This window comes from Chlorocebus sabaeus, chromosome 11 (genome assembly GCF_047675955.1).
Source record: "Chlorocebus sabaeus isolate Y175 chromosome 11, mChlSab1.0.hap1, whole genome shotgun sequence".
Lineage (NCBI taxonomy): Eukaryota > Metazoa > Chordata > Mammalia > Primates > Cercopithecidae > Chlorocebus > Chlorocebus sabaeus.
In genome coordinates this window covers 47,201,460-47,216,191 of record NC_132914.1, presented here as the reverse complement: position 1 = coordinate 47,216,191, position 14,732 = coordinate 47,201,460, and the positions used below count along the sequence as shown (strand labels likewise).

The following is a 14,732-nucleotide window of genomic DNA, read 5'->3' as shown; positions in this document are numbered from 1 at the left end:
GGAGGTGGAGGGTGCAGTGAGCTGAGCTCATACCACTGCACTCCAGCCTGGGCAACAGAGCGACACTCCATCTCAAAAAAATATATACATATATACGTTTCAGTGTATTAACTCTTGTAGTTTTGAATTTTGAGCCACGTGAGTATATTACATAGGCAAATAGTAAAGTTAAAATAAACAAAAGTCCTTTACCTTTTGTTTTGTCAAACTTGTAGCTCCACTGGCAACACCTAATTCTATTCCTAAGGCTAGGCTGATAATAATTGAATCAATATTCCCCAAGTCTTTTCTGTGGCCCTCTCCAGCAGAAACATGACTGAACTCTAGATAAAACTTTTCTTTTTAACAGCTCTCATCTTTCTTTCTTTTTCTTTCCTTTTTTTTTTTTTTTTGAGACGGAGTTTCACTCTTGTCGCCCAGGCTGGAGTGCAATGGCGCAATCTCGGCTTACTGCAACCTCTGCCTCCCAGGTTCAAGTGGTTCTCCTGCCTCGGCCTCCTGAGTAGCTGGGATTACAGGCATGTGCCACCATGCCCAGCTAATTTTTTTGTATTTTTAGTAGAGATGGGGTTTCACCATGTTGGCCAGGCTGGTTTCAAACTCCTGACCTCCAGTGATCCACCTGCCTTGACCTCCCAAAATGTTGGGATTACAGGTATGAGCCACCCTGCTCGGTCTCATCTTTCTTCTTCTTACTTTCCCCCATGTGAACTGGCTAAGTTTTCATATCATTGGGTCATGTATATCATAACTATCCCACTCAGAGTCACATCCTATTGGACTAATCCCAACAGTTAAGTGGACTGGACTGGATTTATGCATTTGGGACTGCTAAACTGAAGCCATATTTCTTTCTCCAAATTTTAAGGAATGTCTGTGTCTCTTAACACACATCCTCTTCCAGCTCCATGCACATCTTATATCACTAATAACTTATAATCCTGGGCTAATAAATTAAGAAACTGGTGTTGGCTGGGTGCGGTGACTCATGCCTGTAATTCCAGCACTTTGGGAGGCTGAGGTGGGCAGATCACTTGGGGTCAGGTTTTGACACCTGCCCAGACAAAATGGTGAAACCCTGTCTCTACTAAAAAAATACAAATATTAGCCAGGCCTGGTGGCACACACCTATAGTCCTGACCTACGTAGGAGGCTGAGGCATGAGAATTGCTTGAACCCAGGAGGCGGAGGCTGCCGCAAGCCGAGATCACGCCACTGCACTCCAGCCTGGGCGACAGAGCAAAACTCCATCTCAACAAAACAAAAAAAACGAAACTGGCGTTTTCCAGGACACTCACAGTTATCTATGTAGGTTGAAAGCAGTGCAAAGAAGCTAAACAAATATTCAAAACTACAGGTATGATGAGCTTCAGGAGAATCTGTGCAGTATTAGGTAACCCTTGGAAAAAATTCTCAAGGGTCACTGAGGCCAAGCCTGGTTTTTGTTCAAGACCTGACAGGACTCCTAAAAAGTGATGTAAGAGTCATCAAGAAAGCATTTCAGAACTCCAGCACTGACTTAATAAAGAAAAGAACACCCCAAACAGATTTCACAGAGATACTTGATTAAAATCCATACTTCAAGCATTTCCTAAAGGGGTTACCTTTATGGTGCACAGCTGTGGGAAGAATTTTGAGACCAGCTGGTATCCTTTGGGAAAAGCATCTGATTTTAAGTAAATAAGGAGAAAGGAACGAGAACTAATATGTTAGGCATTGTATTATGTACTTGTATTTATTAGAGCTATCTTCCTATTTTAGAGATGAGCAAACTAAGGCACATAAATGTTAAGCAATATCAGTCACAATGCCAGCAGACAGTGGAACAGGGTAGGAATTCAGTTCTGACTGACCCCATAGCCTGAGTGCCTTCTACCTCCCAAAGTAGAACACTGGACCCCTCTGCGAGGCACCTAATAGTTTTTTTTTTTTTTTTTTGAGATCGGGTCTCATCATGTTGCCCAGGCTGGTCTTGAACTCCTGGGCTCAAGTGATCCTCCCACCTCAGCCTCCCAAAGTGCTGGGATTACAGGCATGAGCCACTGTGCTTGGCCAGCACCTAATAGCTTTATGCCAAAGTTCATTAATATTAGGACTACAACCCAGTTTTCTGACCAAAAATCTGAACTGTTTTAACTGATTTTTGATATGAATATGGTTGAAAACCACTCAATTAGATTGCTTTCTCTTGCTTTCCTTGATTTGCTCTCTTTTTCACCCCTGACTAGTAACTGCACCACAGCAAAGTCATTCTGTTTCCTGCCTTAAATCACATGGAGAGGACTGTGTGGTACTCTGAGAGACACAGCTATGTTTCAATGTCAAATTTTATATATATATATATATTTTTGTTTTTTTTTGTTTTTTTGAGATGGAGTCTCACTGTTACCCAGGCTGGAGTGCAGTGGCCCGATCTCAGCTCACTGCAACTTGGTTATATTGTTTTGGAGACAGCTGCACATTACCCAAACACTAACATTATTTTTTTAAAAGATGAAGATAAAGAAAAACCTTATAGTATTCAAACCTGTGTATCCTATGCTGGCAGACTCAGGAAAATAAAAACAGGGAGACCTAACCTGATGTTGTTATTCAAAGACGCAATAGCTTTAGATAGCTTTTCTCCAACAGGTTACATGCCTCCTGGGTTCAAGTTATTCTCCTGCCTCGCCCTCCTGAGTAACTGGGATTACAGGCACGTGCCACCACACCTAATTTTTTCTAGTTTTTAGTAGAGATGGGGCTTCACCATGTTGGCCAGGCTGGTCTTGAATCCCTGACCTCAAGTGATCCAGCTGCTTTGGCCTCCCAAAGTGCTGGGATTACAGGTGTGAGCCACTGCACCTGGCCAAAGATGTTTTTTAACCAGGTAAACTGAAGATATGTATGTAAACCTTTTCTTTCAAATATTTTTGCAGAGCCTAAATTTTAAAAAATAATATAAACATCATGTTTTTAAATGTAATTAATTTTACCTTTTTCTTGCCTGTTACTGTCCATTCTTTGAGTACTTCACTGGCACTACCTGTAAGAGAAACCAGTTACAGATTTTGTCTCCTACCCCACACACAGTAGTCAAGCAGGAGTCAGTGTCCTCCTATTTTGTAATTGCTGGAGAATTTACAAAGCTCCTAACAGGAAAAATTAAGGATCGGGTCTAGAGTAATATAATGAGATAATCATGCCATGCTTCCCTTTTGGAATACCTGCCTACTTAGACCCTCTTCTCCAAGTAATTTCCTCAGTAAGTTCTTCTAAGAAGAGACTAATGTAGCTGGGCCATTTTGAAGATTTTCTTATCTATACATCTTAGACCAAATACAAAGGGGATGGCACACTGGTTTTAGCCAAGGTGCCATCCTTTCCCCTCCAGTTACACACCACCTTGGCTATATTGTTTTGGAGACAGCTGCACATTACCCAAACACTAACATTATTTTTTAAGAAGATGAAAATAAAGAAAAACCTTATAGTATTCAAACCTGTGTATCCTATGCTGGCAGACTCAGGAAAATAAAAACAGGGAGACCTAACCTGATGTTATTATTCAAAGACGCAATAGCTTTAGACAGTTTTTCTCCAACAAGTTACATGGAAGGAAGTTTATAAAACACTTCTCAATGCTATAAATCTGAAGGGTTGACTAAGCCTGTCTTTCTTCTACATATTAGATAAGGAAATTCAAACCCACACATTTGAGTCACTTGCCACAGCCAAACTAATAATATTAGAATCCGCAAGACAATACTGAGTCCTTGAATTTGCCATCTGTTGGTGAGCCACTGAATCACTACTTTGTTATTAAGAGTCTCTTAAATTCTTATTCAACCCAACTCCAATCAAGTCCCTTACACCACCGGCCACATGATTTCCTCTTAAATGCCATTAGAGAACATTTAGCGCAAAACGATGGAATTTTCTCAGCTTGTCTCTTACTATAGACACCACATAGCTTATTTCAGCTTCTAGGGCTGAAAGAGGTATTGTCAAATGTCATGGTAAGTTTTCATGGGGTCTGCTATATCATCTATGAATTACTGGATTGCTGACTGTTATAAAAGTCTGAAGCAAATTCTATTTGAACAAATATAAATTTATTTTTAAAACTAAGTCAGGATTACCTTCCATGAATGCTTGTACTGTTTTGTCCACACAGTTATCAAAGTGCTGCAAAACCAGGATGATTTCATTGTTGCTCTTATTGGGAACTATTGCACGTACCGCATTTATCTGGAAAAGATGATGGGGTCGTTTAATTCTAACATTAGTAGGTCACTAGGCAGCTGAGGCCTATACAGAGAATAACAAAAAGAGTGATATTTCATTTTTAACAATATGTATCACTCTTTAGCATCAGCGACAGTACATACAACCATCTCACTGGGAATTATTAATAGATGACTGATACCAGCATGTGAAAAATTAATTTCAAAACTAAGAAATGCAGAACATTGCTAGAAATAGAAGTTATATGCTAGATTTCATATAAAGAAAAGGTGGTTTAATTTCGGTATCAGGTATTAATGTAGCATCAACATTTCCTCATTTTTAGCATACTATAGAGAAAGGTGGAAAGTTAAATGAACTAGCAACAAAAACAACTTATATTTTTGTGTAAGATTTTTTGAAATATATTTTACCTTGTATCGTTTAATTGTAAAAATAAAGATAATTTATACAAACAATTTAAATTATAAACTATTTCAGGCATATAAAACATAATTAACACACACTCCATGACACTGAGTTTACTAAAACAAAATAAATATAATTGAAGCCCCCATGAACACCTAGCAAGTCCTATTTCCCTTCTTCGTCTCACTGGAGATTTCTATCCTGAACTTGGTATTATTTCCATACGTGCTTTTGCATTTTTATGATATGTGCATATATCCATAGGTAATATACACTATTATTTTGCATTACATAAATACATAAATATCATATATGTATTTATCTTCAACCTATATTTTTCACATAGCATTATTTTTTTAGATTTTTTCCATGTTGATAAATGCATCTCTTATTTATTTATTTTGAGACGGTCTCACTCTGTCACCCAGGCTGGAGTGCAGTGGCATGATCTCAGCTATCTGCAACCTCCACCTCCCAGGTTCAAGCGATTCTTGCGCCCCAGCCTCCTGAGTAGCCAGGATTACAGGCATGCACCATCATGCCCAGTTAATTTTTGTATTTTTAGTAGAGATGGGGTTTTGCTGTTGGCCAGGCTGGTCTCAAACTCTTGGCCTCAAGTGATCTACCTGCCTCCGCCTCCCAAAGTGCTGGGATTACAGGCCTTGAGCCACCATACCTGGCCTGTATTTCATATTTTTTGAGACTAAAAATATATGGCCGGGCACGGTGGCTAATGTCTGTAATCCCAGCACTTTGGGGAGGCTAAGGCGAGCAGATCACAAGATCAGGAGTTCAAGACCAGCCTGACCAACACGGAGAAACCCTGTCTCTACAAAAATTAGCTGGGCATGGCGGCGCACGCCTGTAATCCCAGATACTCAGGAGGTTGAGGCAGGAGAATCGCTTGAACCTGGGAGGTGGAGGTTGCAGTGAGCCGAGATTGCGCCATTGCACTCCAGCCTAGGCAACAGAGCAAGACTCCATCTCAATTTAAAAAAAAAAAAAAAAAAGGGGCCAGGCGCAGTGGCTCATGCCTGTAATCCCAGCACTTTGGGAGACCCAGGCGGATGGATCATGAGGTCAGGAGTTCGAGATCAGCCTGGTAAACATGGTGAAACCCCGTCTCTACTAAAAATACAAAAGTTAGCTGGGTGTGGTGGTGCGCACCTGTAATCCCAGCTACTCTGGAGGCTGAGGCAGGAGAACTGCTTGAAACCAGAAGGCAGAGGTTGCCATGAGCCAAGATTGTGCCACTGCACTCCTACCTGGGTGAAAGAGCAAAACTCGGTCTCAAAAAAAAAAAGAAAGAAAAAAATACACACACACACACACACGCATACAAAATTTACAATAATTGTATATTTTGTTTTCATGTTTATATATCCATTTTATATCCAGCAACCTTGATGAACTCTTATTAGTCCTATTAATTTGTTGCTTTCTTGGATTTTCTATGTAGATAACTGTATTGCCTATAAATAACAGAAGGGGTTTCATTTGTTTTTTGAGACAGGGTCTCACTGTGTCACTCAGGCTGCAGTGCAGTAGTGCATTCACAGCTCACTGCAATAGTTAACTTCTGGGCTCAAGCGATGCTCCCACCTCAGCCTCCTGAATAGCTGGGACTACAGGCAGGTGCCACCAGGCCTGGCTATAAATATTTTTTGTAGAGATGGGGGTCCCCTTATGTTGCCCAGGCTGGTCTTGAACTCCCGGCCTCAAGTGATTGTCCTGCCTCAGCCTGCCAAAGTGCTGGGATCACAGGCATGAGTCACTGCCCCGGCCAAATAACAGCAGTTTTTTTCTGCCTTTCCAATTCTTACAATTTTTATTTCTTGTCTTACTGCAGAATGCAAAATTAATTATTTCTCAAAGAAGCTCTGGTTCCTTTTAATGAGGAATGGTAGTTAGAAACCAGTATCTAGGAGCGGCCAGGAGCGGTGGCTCACACCTGTAATCCCAACACTTTGGGCAGCAGAGGTGGGCAGATGCCGAGGTAGGTGGATCACGAGGTCAGAAGATCAAGACCATCCTGGCTAACACTGTGAAACCCCGTCTCTCCTAAAAATACAAACAAATTAGCCAGGTGTGGTGGCGGACACCTGTAGTCCCAGCTACTCGGGAGGCTGAGGGAGGAGAGTGGCGTGAACCCGGGAGGCGGAGCTTGCACTGAGTCGAGATCATGCCACTGAACTCCAGCTTAGGTGACAGAGTGAGACTCCGATTCCGTCTCAAAAAAAAAAAGACAAATCAGTATCTAGGAGCTAGGTGTGCTTATTACTATTGCGGAGTCATTGTTTTTAGACTCTTTCGTGGCTCAATCTAGGAGATTTTTTTTGTAAAATAATGAGCTCACATTGACATCTTCAATTCAAATGTACTATTAAAAGATCTTTTCTCATCTTATTTTAAACATGTATCTCTTCTCTCTTAACCAAAAGTTCTAGTTCCTAAAAACATTATTTTATAATTTGCTTTATTTTATAATACTCAAAATAATAACCACCCTACAATATAATATTACCATTATATTACTAATGATAAAACCATTGGATAAAATTTAAGATTTATAATTCTTTTTACCCTTTAAACGTATCTCTCTAAACCCACATAGTAAGAACATTGTGTTCAAAAGTCAGTGGGGCTAGGCGCGGTGGCTCATGCTTGTAATCCCAGCACTCTGGGAGGCTGAGGCAAGCAGATCACTCGAGTGAGGTCAGGAGTTCAAGATCAGCCTGTCCAACATAGTAAAACCCTGTCTCTACTAAAAATACAAAAATTAGCCAGGCGTGGTGGTGCACGTCTCTAATCCCGGCTACTTGGGAGGCTGCGACAGAATTGCTTGAACCTGGGAGACAGAGGTTGCAGTGAGCCAAGATCTCACCACTATACTCCAACCCTGACAGACCTCCGCCTCCAACCTCTGCCTCCATTAAAAAAAAAAGAAAAGAAAAAAAAGTCAGTGGGCAGATTTATTCTAGTTTACCCTTTCCCTGAAGGTGAAATGTTTTTAAAATGGCAAGCTTACATAAGACCTCAGTTCCAATCTTTTTGTTTGGGTTTTTTGGTTTTGTTTGAGACAGTCTTGCTGTCACCCAGGCTGGAGTGCAGTGTTGTGATCTCAGCTCACTACAGCCTCGACCTCCCAGGCTCAAGCAATCCTCCCACCTCAGCCTCCTGAGTAGCTAGGACCACAGGCATGTGCCACCACATCCGGCTATTTTTATTTTTTGTAAAGATGAGGTCTCACTATGTTGCCTAGGCTGATTTCAAACTCCTAAGATCAAGGGATCCTCCCACCTTAGCCTCCCAAAAGTGCTGGCATTACTGGGCTTAATGGCACTATGTGGTAAAACCCTTGTGTTACTGAGACTGGCAAAACATGCCACAGTTACCTATTAATAGTTCAAGCTCACTATTCTGGTTTTTAGTACCCTCTAGGGATTTCCCTTACTTCTTATATTCAGCTATACATTCAAAATGATGTATATTATCTTTCATCCCATATTTCTAGGTGTTTTTTTTTTCTGAGACGGAGTTTTACTCTTGCTGCCCAGGCAGCAGTGCAATGGCGTGATCTCGGCTCACGGCAACCTCCACTTCCCGGATTCAAGCAATTCTCCTGCCTCAGCCTCGTAAGTAGCTGGGATTACAGGCATGCGCCACCATGCTCAGCTAATTTCTTTTTTGTATTTATTTATTTATTTATTTTTTGAGACGGAGTTTCACTCTGTCGCCCAGGCTGGAGTGCAGTGGCCGGATCTCAGCTCACTGCAAGCTCCGCCTCCTGGGTTCATGCCATTCTTCTGCCTCAGCCTCCCGAGTAGCTGGGGACTACAGGCACCCGCCACCTCGCCCGGCTAGTTTTTTTTTTTTTGTATTTTTTAGTAGAGACGGGGTTTCACCGTGTTAGCCAGGATGGTCTCGATTTCCTGACCTTGTGATCCACCCGTCTCGGCCTCCCAAAGTGCTGGGATTACGGGCCTGAGCCACCGCGCCCGGCGGTCTTTTTTGTATTTTCAGTAGAGACGGGGCTTCTCCATGTTGGTCAGGTTGGTCTCAAACTCCCGACCTCAGGTAATCTGCCCACCTCAGCCTCCCAAAAGTGGTGGGACTACAGGCGTGAGCCACTGCACCCGGCTATTTCTAGGTATTTTATATTTAAAAATGTCTTCAGGTCGGGGGCGCTGAGGCAGGAGAATCGCTTGAACCTGGGAGGCGGAGGTTGCAGTGAGCCGAGATTGCGCCATTGCACTCCAGCCTGGGCGACAGAGGGAGACTCTGTTTCAAAAAATAAAAATAAAAACAAAAATTTAAAAACCATACAAGTGAGAAGGTATACAATCTGTAATTCAATGAAGGCTAATACATTTTTGAGATGAGCAACTTAATATGTATCAATCATAGTAATGATCCCTAAAAAATGGAAGTGTAGGCAAAACTTAACAGACTCTGCCAGGAGTGGTGGCTCAGGCCTGTAATCCCAGCACTTTGGGAGGCCGAGGCGGGTGGATCACGAGGTCAGGAGATCGAGACCATCCTGGCTAACATGGTGAGACACCCCCTCTATTAAAAATATAAAAACTTAGCCAGGCGTGGTGGCACGTGCCTGTAGCCCCAGCTACATGGGAGGCTGAGGCAGGAGAATCACTTGAACCTGGGAGGCAGAGGTTGCAGTGAGCTGAGATCATGCCACTGCACTCCAGTCTGGGTGACAGAGTGAAACTCCATCTCATTAAAAAACAAAATAAAACAAAACAAAACAAAAACCACCAAACTTACAGACTCTACGATAAAGGTAAGGTTCTGATAATTTAAAAATACGAGTATGTATAGTACTCAACCACTGTACAGGACTCCATAGTCAACAATTCTTTTAAAAAATAAGACAGAGAGGCCGGGTGCGGTTGCTCATGCCTATAATCCCAGCACTTTGGGAGGCCAAGGGGGCAGATTGCTTGAGGTCAGGGGTTTGAGACCAGCCTGGCCAACATGGCAAAACCCCGTCTCTACTAAAAATAAAAAAATTAGCCAGGCATGGTGGCACATGCCTGTAGTTCCAGCTACTCAGGAGGCTGGGACATGAGAATCACTTGAACCTGGGAGGCGGAGGCTAAAGGGAGCTGAGATTGCGTCACTGCACTCCAGCCTGGGCGACAAAGCAAGACTCTGTCTCAAAAAAAAAAAAAGACAGAAAGCACATAAAGCTTTTGTTTTATATTTTTCTCAATATAGCTCATTGAGGGTTACATTACTAAAACCACTTGGTTTTCTTCCAAAAGAATGCTCCTTAGAAGATCTACTTCTGGCCGGGTGTGGTGGCTATCCCAGCACTCTAGGAGGCTGAGGTGGGTGGATTACTTGAGGCCAGGAGTTCGCGACCACCCTGGCCAACATGGAGAACCTTGTCTCCAATACAAATACAAAAATTAGCTGGGCATGGTGATGCACCCCAGTAATCCCAGCTACTCAGCAGGCTGAGGCACGAGAATCACTTGAACCCAGGAGGCGGAGATTGCAGTGAGCTGAGATCATGCCACTGCACTCCAACCTGGGTTGGACTCTGTCTCAAAAAAACCCACAAAAGACCTATTTCTTGTCTTGGCTCTGAAGCCTCCTGGACTTAAGAATGCTCTTCAAGTACTTGGGAAGATCCTATTCAGATTGTTCCTTAAGAAGTGTTGCCAAATGAGATACACTCAGGCATATAAATATTAATAAACTAATTAATACTGAATATCTTCAAGAGAATTTAGAGTTAATATACATGGAGACAGGCAAAGAAAATGTTTGCATTTAATAGGTTCTGTTAATAGGTTCTGTGCAATCAGAACCTATTTATGGCCATCACTCTGATATATAGTGGCATTGTTTTATTCTTAAAATTTCACTCTTGGCCAGGCACGGTGGCTCACGCCTGTAGTCCCAGCACTTTGGGAGGCCAAGGTGGGCGGAATACAAGGTCAGGAGATAGAGACCATCCTGGCTAAAACGGTGAAACCCCGTCTCTACTAAAAATACAAAAAAAAAAAATCAGCCGGGCGTGGTGGCGGGCGCCTGTAGTCCCAGCTACTCAGGAGGCTGAGGCAGGAGAATGGCGTGAACCCAGGAGGGGGAGCTTGCAGTAAGCCGAGATTGCACCACTGCCCTCCAGCCTGGGTGACAGAGCGAGACTCCTTCTCAAAAAAAGAAAAAAAAAATTTCACTCTCATAATGAGTTTGTGGTAGCCACTAGTCATATTAGTACCTAACTTTTCCTATGACAGTCAAGTTTACTATCCATAGTGACTAGTCTTACCTTCTCTTTCATGTTCTCAAAAGCCCCTCCCTGGGCCAGTACAGTATTGGACTGCAAATCAAAAATGAATCCTGATGAATCTGAAAGAATAAGAAAGGAAAAATATATTCAACATGATTCAAATGTAATCCATCCCTAAGACAGAAGGGCCAAGACTGGCTGCTTTTGTCCCATAAAACAATTAACAGCTTAGTTGCTATTTGGCAAATTCTGTTACATAGATAACTTTAACTGCCTTCTGAATTAAACTTATAATACAAAATTTTAATTTTAATAAAAACTGTCACAGCTTGAGGTAAACACTAAATACATCAACTATATTAGACTGTCCTGTAATCCTTGATATTGTTGTTAATTATCCCACCTTAAGGTCCTCTAAAAATGTTGCAAGTAATAGTTCCCCATGGTAAAATTTAACCCTAAAGAATCTGAAAATGTGAGTGGGATGGAAGCTTCTGTAGCATTAATAACACAAAGTAATTTCCTCTTCTAGATGGAACCATATGTGTTATGTTTGTAGACTATAAACCCATGAATACATTCATGTGTGTGTCCCTAATATAAAGCTTGATGAAGCAAGGTATCCAAGTTGTAGGTTACAGAAAAACTCAGTTCAATATGATTGATTACAAAAAAAGATTCTGGTTTCTCTGTACTTACAAAGAAAAAGGCTATGTGCAAATTTAATCAGTTTCTTTACCCCTGACTATGTGATCAATAAATTACTTCAGCTTTAATACTCAACAGGTTTGTTTTAACCCAGTAAGATACAATCTCAGGATATGGTTAGAGTGCTTTTCAAATTCTGATGTGCATACTTACCACCTAGGGAATCTTATGCTAAAATGTAGGTTGTGATTCAGCAGTCTGGCCTGTGGCAAGGGATTTTTACTCCCAGGTGATAACAATATTACTGATCTCTGCACTGTACTTGGAAGTAGCTTAGGAGTTAGAATTTCAACAAGGCAAGTAAAAGGAAAAATGTTGAGAAAAGGGGTACAAAAAAAACACGGTAATACTCTAGTACCCTTTCCAAATTATTTTGCTGTTATTACAGATATGTTTCAATTAAAGATTCTTTCACGGCTTAATCTTAAACCTTGAATTAATTTAGATTGAACTTTTGTTAATACTGGCCATTTCTAGACTGTTACTCAAATGAAAAATCGGGTAACACTTATACAAACTCAGTATTTAAGCTTGAGTTTTCTGGATGACTATAAATATGGTTAACTCCCAATTATCTTTATTAATTGAAAAGAGAGACACAGTCTACAAAAACAAAGATCTTATAAAACCAAAGCACTATTTAGAACCTTCTCAGAATTCCTATAGATCAGCTAAATGACATAACTCGAATGTTTTAATGTATCCTCCCTCAAAGAGTAATGAGCAGTGGGATGATACAGAGGACATCAATAATACACTTATTAGTCAATCAAACCACCAATCTCTTTTAGGGAAAAGAGGGAACATAAAACAGCATTTTGGGTTCTATTACTAGCCTCTTATACTCATCTAGCTCTGTTTTTTGTTTTGTTTTGTTTTTTTTCCTTTAACAACATACTAGATGACACAAACTGCAAGGAAGACAAAGGGTAGGCTGGGTATGGTGGTTCGCGCCTGTAATCCCAACATTTTGGGAGGCCAAGGCAAGTGGATCGCTTGAGCCCAGAAGTTTGAGAGCAGCCTGGGTAATATGGTGAAACCCTGCCTCTACAAAAAGGAGAAAAATTAGCCAGACATGGTGGCACGTTCCTATAGTCCCAGCTAATTGGGAGGCTGAGGTGGGAAGACAGCTGTAGCCTGGGAGGTTGAGGCTGCAATGAGTCGTGAATGCACCACTGTACTCCAGCCTGGGTGACAGAGAGAGATCCTGCCTCAAGAAACAAACAAACAAAAAACCAAAGGGTAGTTCTGCAAACACTCAATTATTGGCCAAAACAAATTAGTATAATTAGGATTTATCTGGAATACTGTTAGGATAATGATTAAAAATACATAAAGTGGCTATTTCAGTCAGGATCCCAAACAGGAAGCGAATGGCATACTCAAACTGGGCAATCTTAATAGAGTTTAATAACAGGACTATTTTCAAATGTGCTAGCAGAGAGTAGTGAAACCACCCAAGATAGGGCTGTACCTCTTGTTATCATTTTGCTGGCTTTTAAGCAGTGTGCATTGCTAATTGAGACTTGAGTGTGAGGAGGGAGCAGTTACAGGAGCCAAAGACAGAAAGGGCCCTTTTATTTTTGTTTCATCTGGTATACAGAGGGCCAACGGACACACTCAAGCCCACAGCTACCTGTCAGAGAAAGATTAGAGGAATAAATGTTCCTACCTCACTCTCCTCCCTTCCTCTGAATTTCCTGCCAGTGTTGCCCAATGGCCAGCACTGGCCATTACTTACTTAAACCAGAGGGCATGGGAGGCACTGAGATGGTCTATACAGGTCAGGAGGGCACAAATGACAATTTTGCATTTATATTCTATGACACGAGGTCACCAAAAAGAGAAAGCAATAATCTAAAATCTTAATTTGTCTACTCACTAGCTGATATTGCCTTTTTAAACTTAAACCAACACCTCAAGTAGATGCAAAACCTTACTTTAATCAACTGGAGCCTAAATGTCTCTTAGTATTATATAGAAAGTAATTTTTAATTCCTATCAGCAATAGTGATTTTTAAACTCTTATTTTTTCATGAAAAGAAAGCTTAAGATTTACCTGATTCTATTGGTAGGAAATAAGGCAGGATTTCATCTTTTTATTAATACTTAGCTGTGATACAAGAGCATGTATTCTATCAGAAATACATTTTTAAGGAAAAAGTGCTGTTAAATATTCTCTAATCTGGCCAGGCGCGGTGGCTCACGCCCGTAATCTCAGCACTATGGGAGGCCGAAACGGGCAGATCATGAGGTCAGGAGATCAAGACCATTCTGGCTAACACGGTGAAACCCCATCTCTACTGAAAATACAAAAAAATTAGCCAGGCATGGTGGCGGGTACCTGCAGTCCCAACTACTCAGGAGGCTGAGGCAGGAGAATGGTGTGAACTTGGGAGGCAGGGCTTGCAGTGAGCCGAGATCACGCCACTGCACTCCAGCTTGAGTGAGACTCTGTCTCAAAAAAAAAAAAAAAAAAAAAAAAAAAATCTCTCATCCTGGGTGTTCAGGTAAAAAAAAAAATTCTCAGGCAAGATTCATAAAGAATATGAGGAAGTCTAGGCTGGGTGCAGTGGCTCACACCTGTAATCCCAGCACTTTGGGAGGCTGAGGCAGGTAGATAACTGGAGGTCAGGAGTTCGAGACCAGTGAACATGGTGAAACCCCATCTCTACTAAAAATACAAAAATTAGCCGGGCATGGTGGCACACACCTGTAATTCCAGCTACCAGGGAGGCTGAAGCAAGAGAACTGCTTCAACCCGGGAGGCAGAGGTTGCAGTGAGCTGAGAATGCGCCACTGCACCCCAACCTGGGCGACAGAGCAAGACTCCACCTCAAAAAAAAAAAAAAAAAAAAAAAAAAAGAGGAAGCCTTGAGCTTGAGCTTTGTTATTTATTTCACTCACATCAGGAACCATTTCAGAAGTTTTTTTTTGGAATTACTTTTTTTTTTTTTTTTTTTTTTTTGGAGACTGAGTCTCGCTCTGTTGCCCAGGCTGGGAGTACAATGGTGTGATCTCGGCTCACTACAACCTCCACCTCCCAGGTTCAAGCCATTCTCCTGCCTCAGCCTGCCGAGTAGCTGGGATTACAGGCATGCACTACCATGCTCAGCTAATTTTTGTATTT

The 14,732-nt window shown here is 41.6% G+C and overlaps 1 protein-coding gene across 11 annotated transcripts in view; it reads right to left on the bottom strand.

Annotated features, from left to right (window-relative positions):
- The window catches only part of SPATS2 (spermatogenesis associated serine rich 2), a 172,715-nt gene that overhangs the window by 33,297 nt on the left and 124,686 nt on the right, over nucleotides 1–14,732 (bottom strand). For 10 of the 11 annotated variants that reach the window (XM_037997182.2, XM_008003144.3, XM_073020704.1 and 7 more), the window contains 3 exons: nucleotides 10,934–11,013; nucleotides 4,122–4,230; nucleotides 2,976–3,025 (listed from right to left, as the gene is read on the bottom strand). In XM_037997182.2, the coding sequence (XP_037853110.1) occupies nucleotides 2,976–3,025; nucleotides 4,122–4,230; nucleotides 10,934–11,013 (239 nt within the window). Of the gene's footprint in view, nucleotides 1–2,975; nucleotides 3,026–4,121; nucleotides 4,231–5,802; nucleotides 5,821–10,933; nucleotides 11,014–14,732 lie in introns of those variants that run through there. The other variant, XM_073020708.1, reaches the window with a different exon arrangement.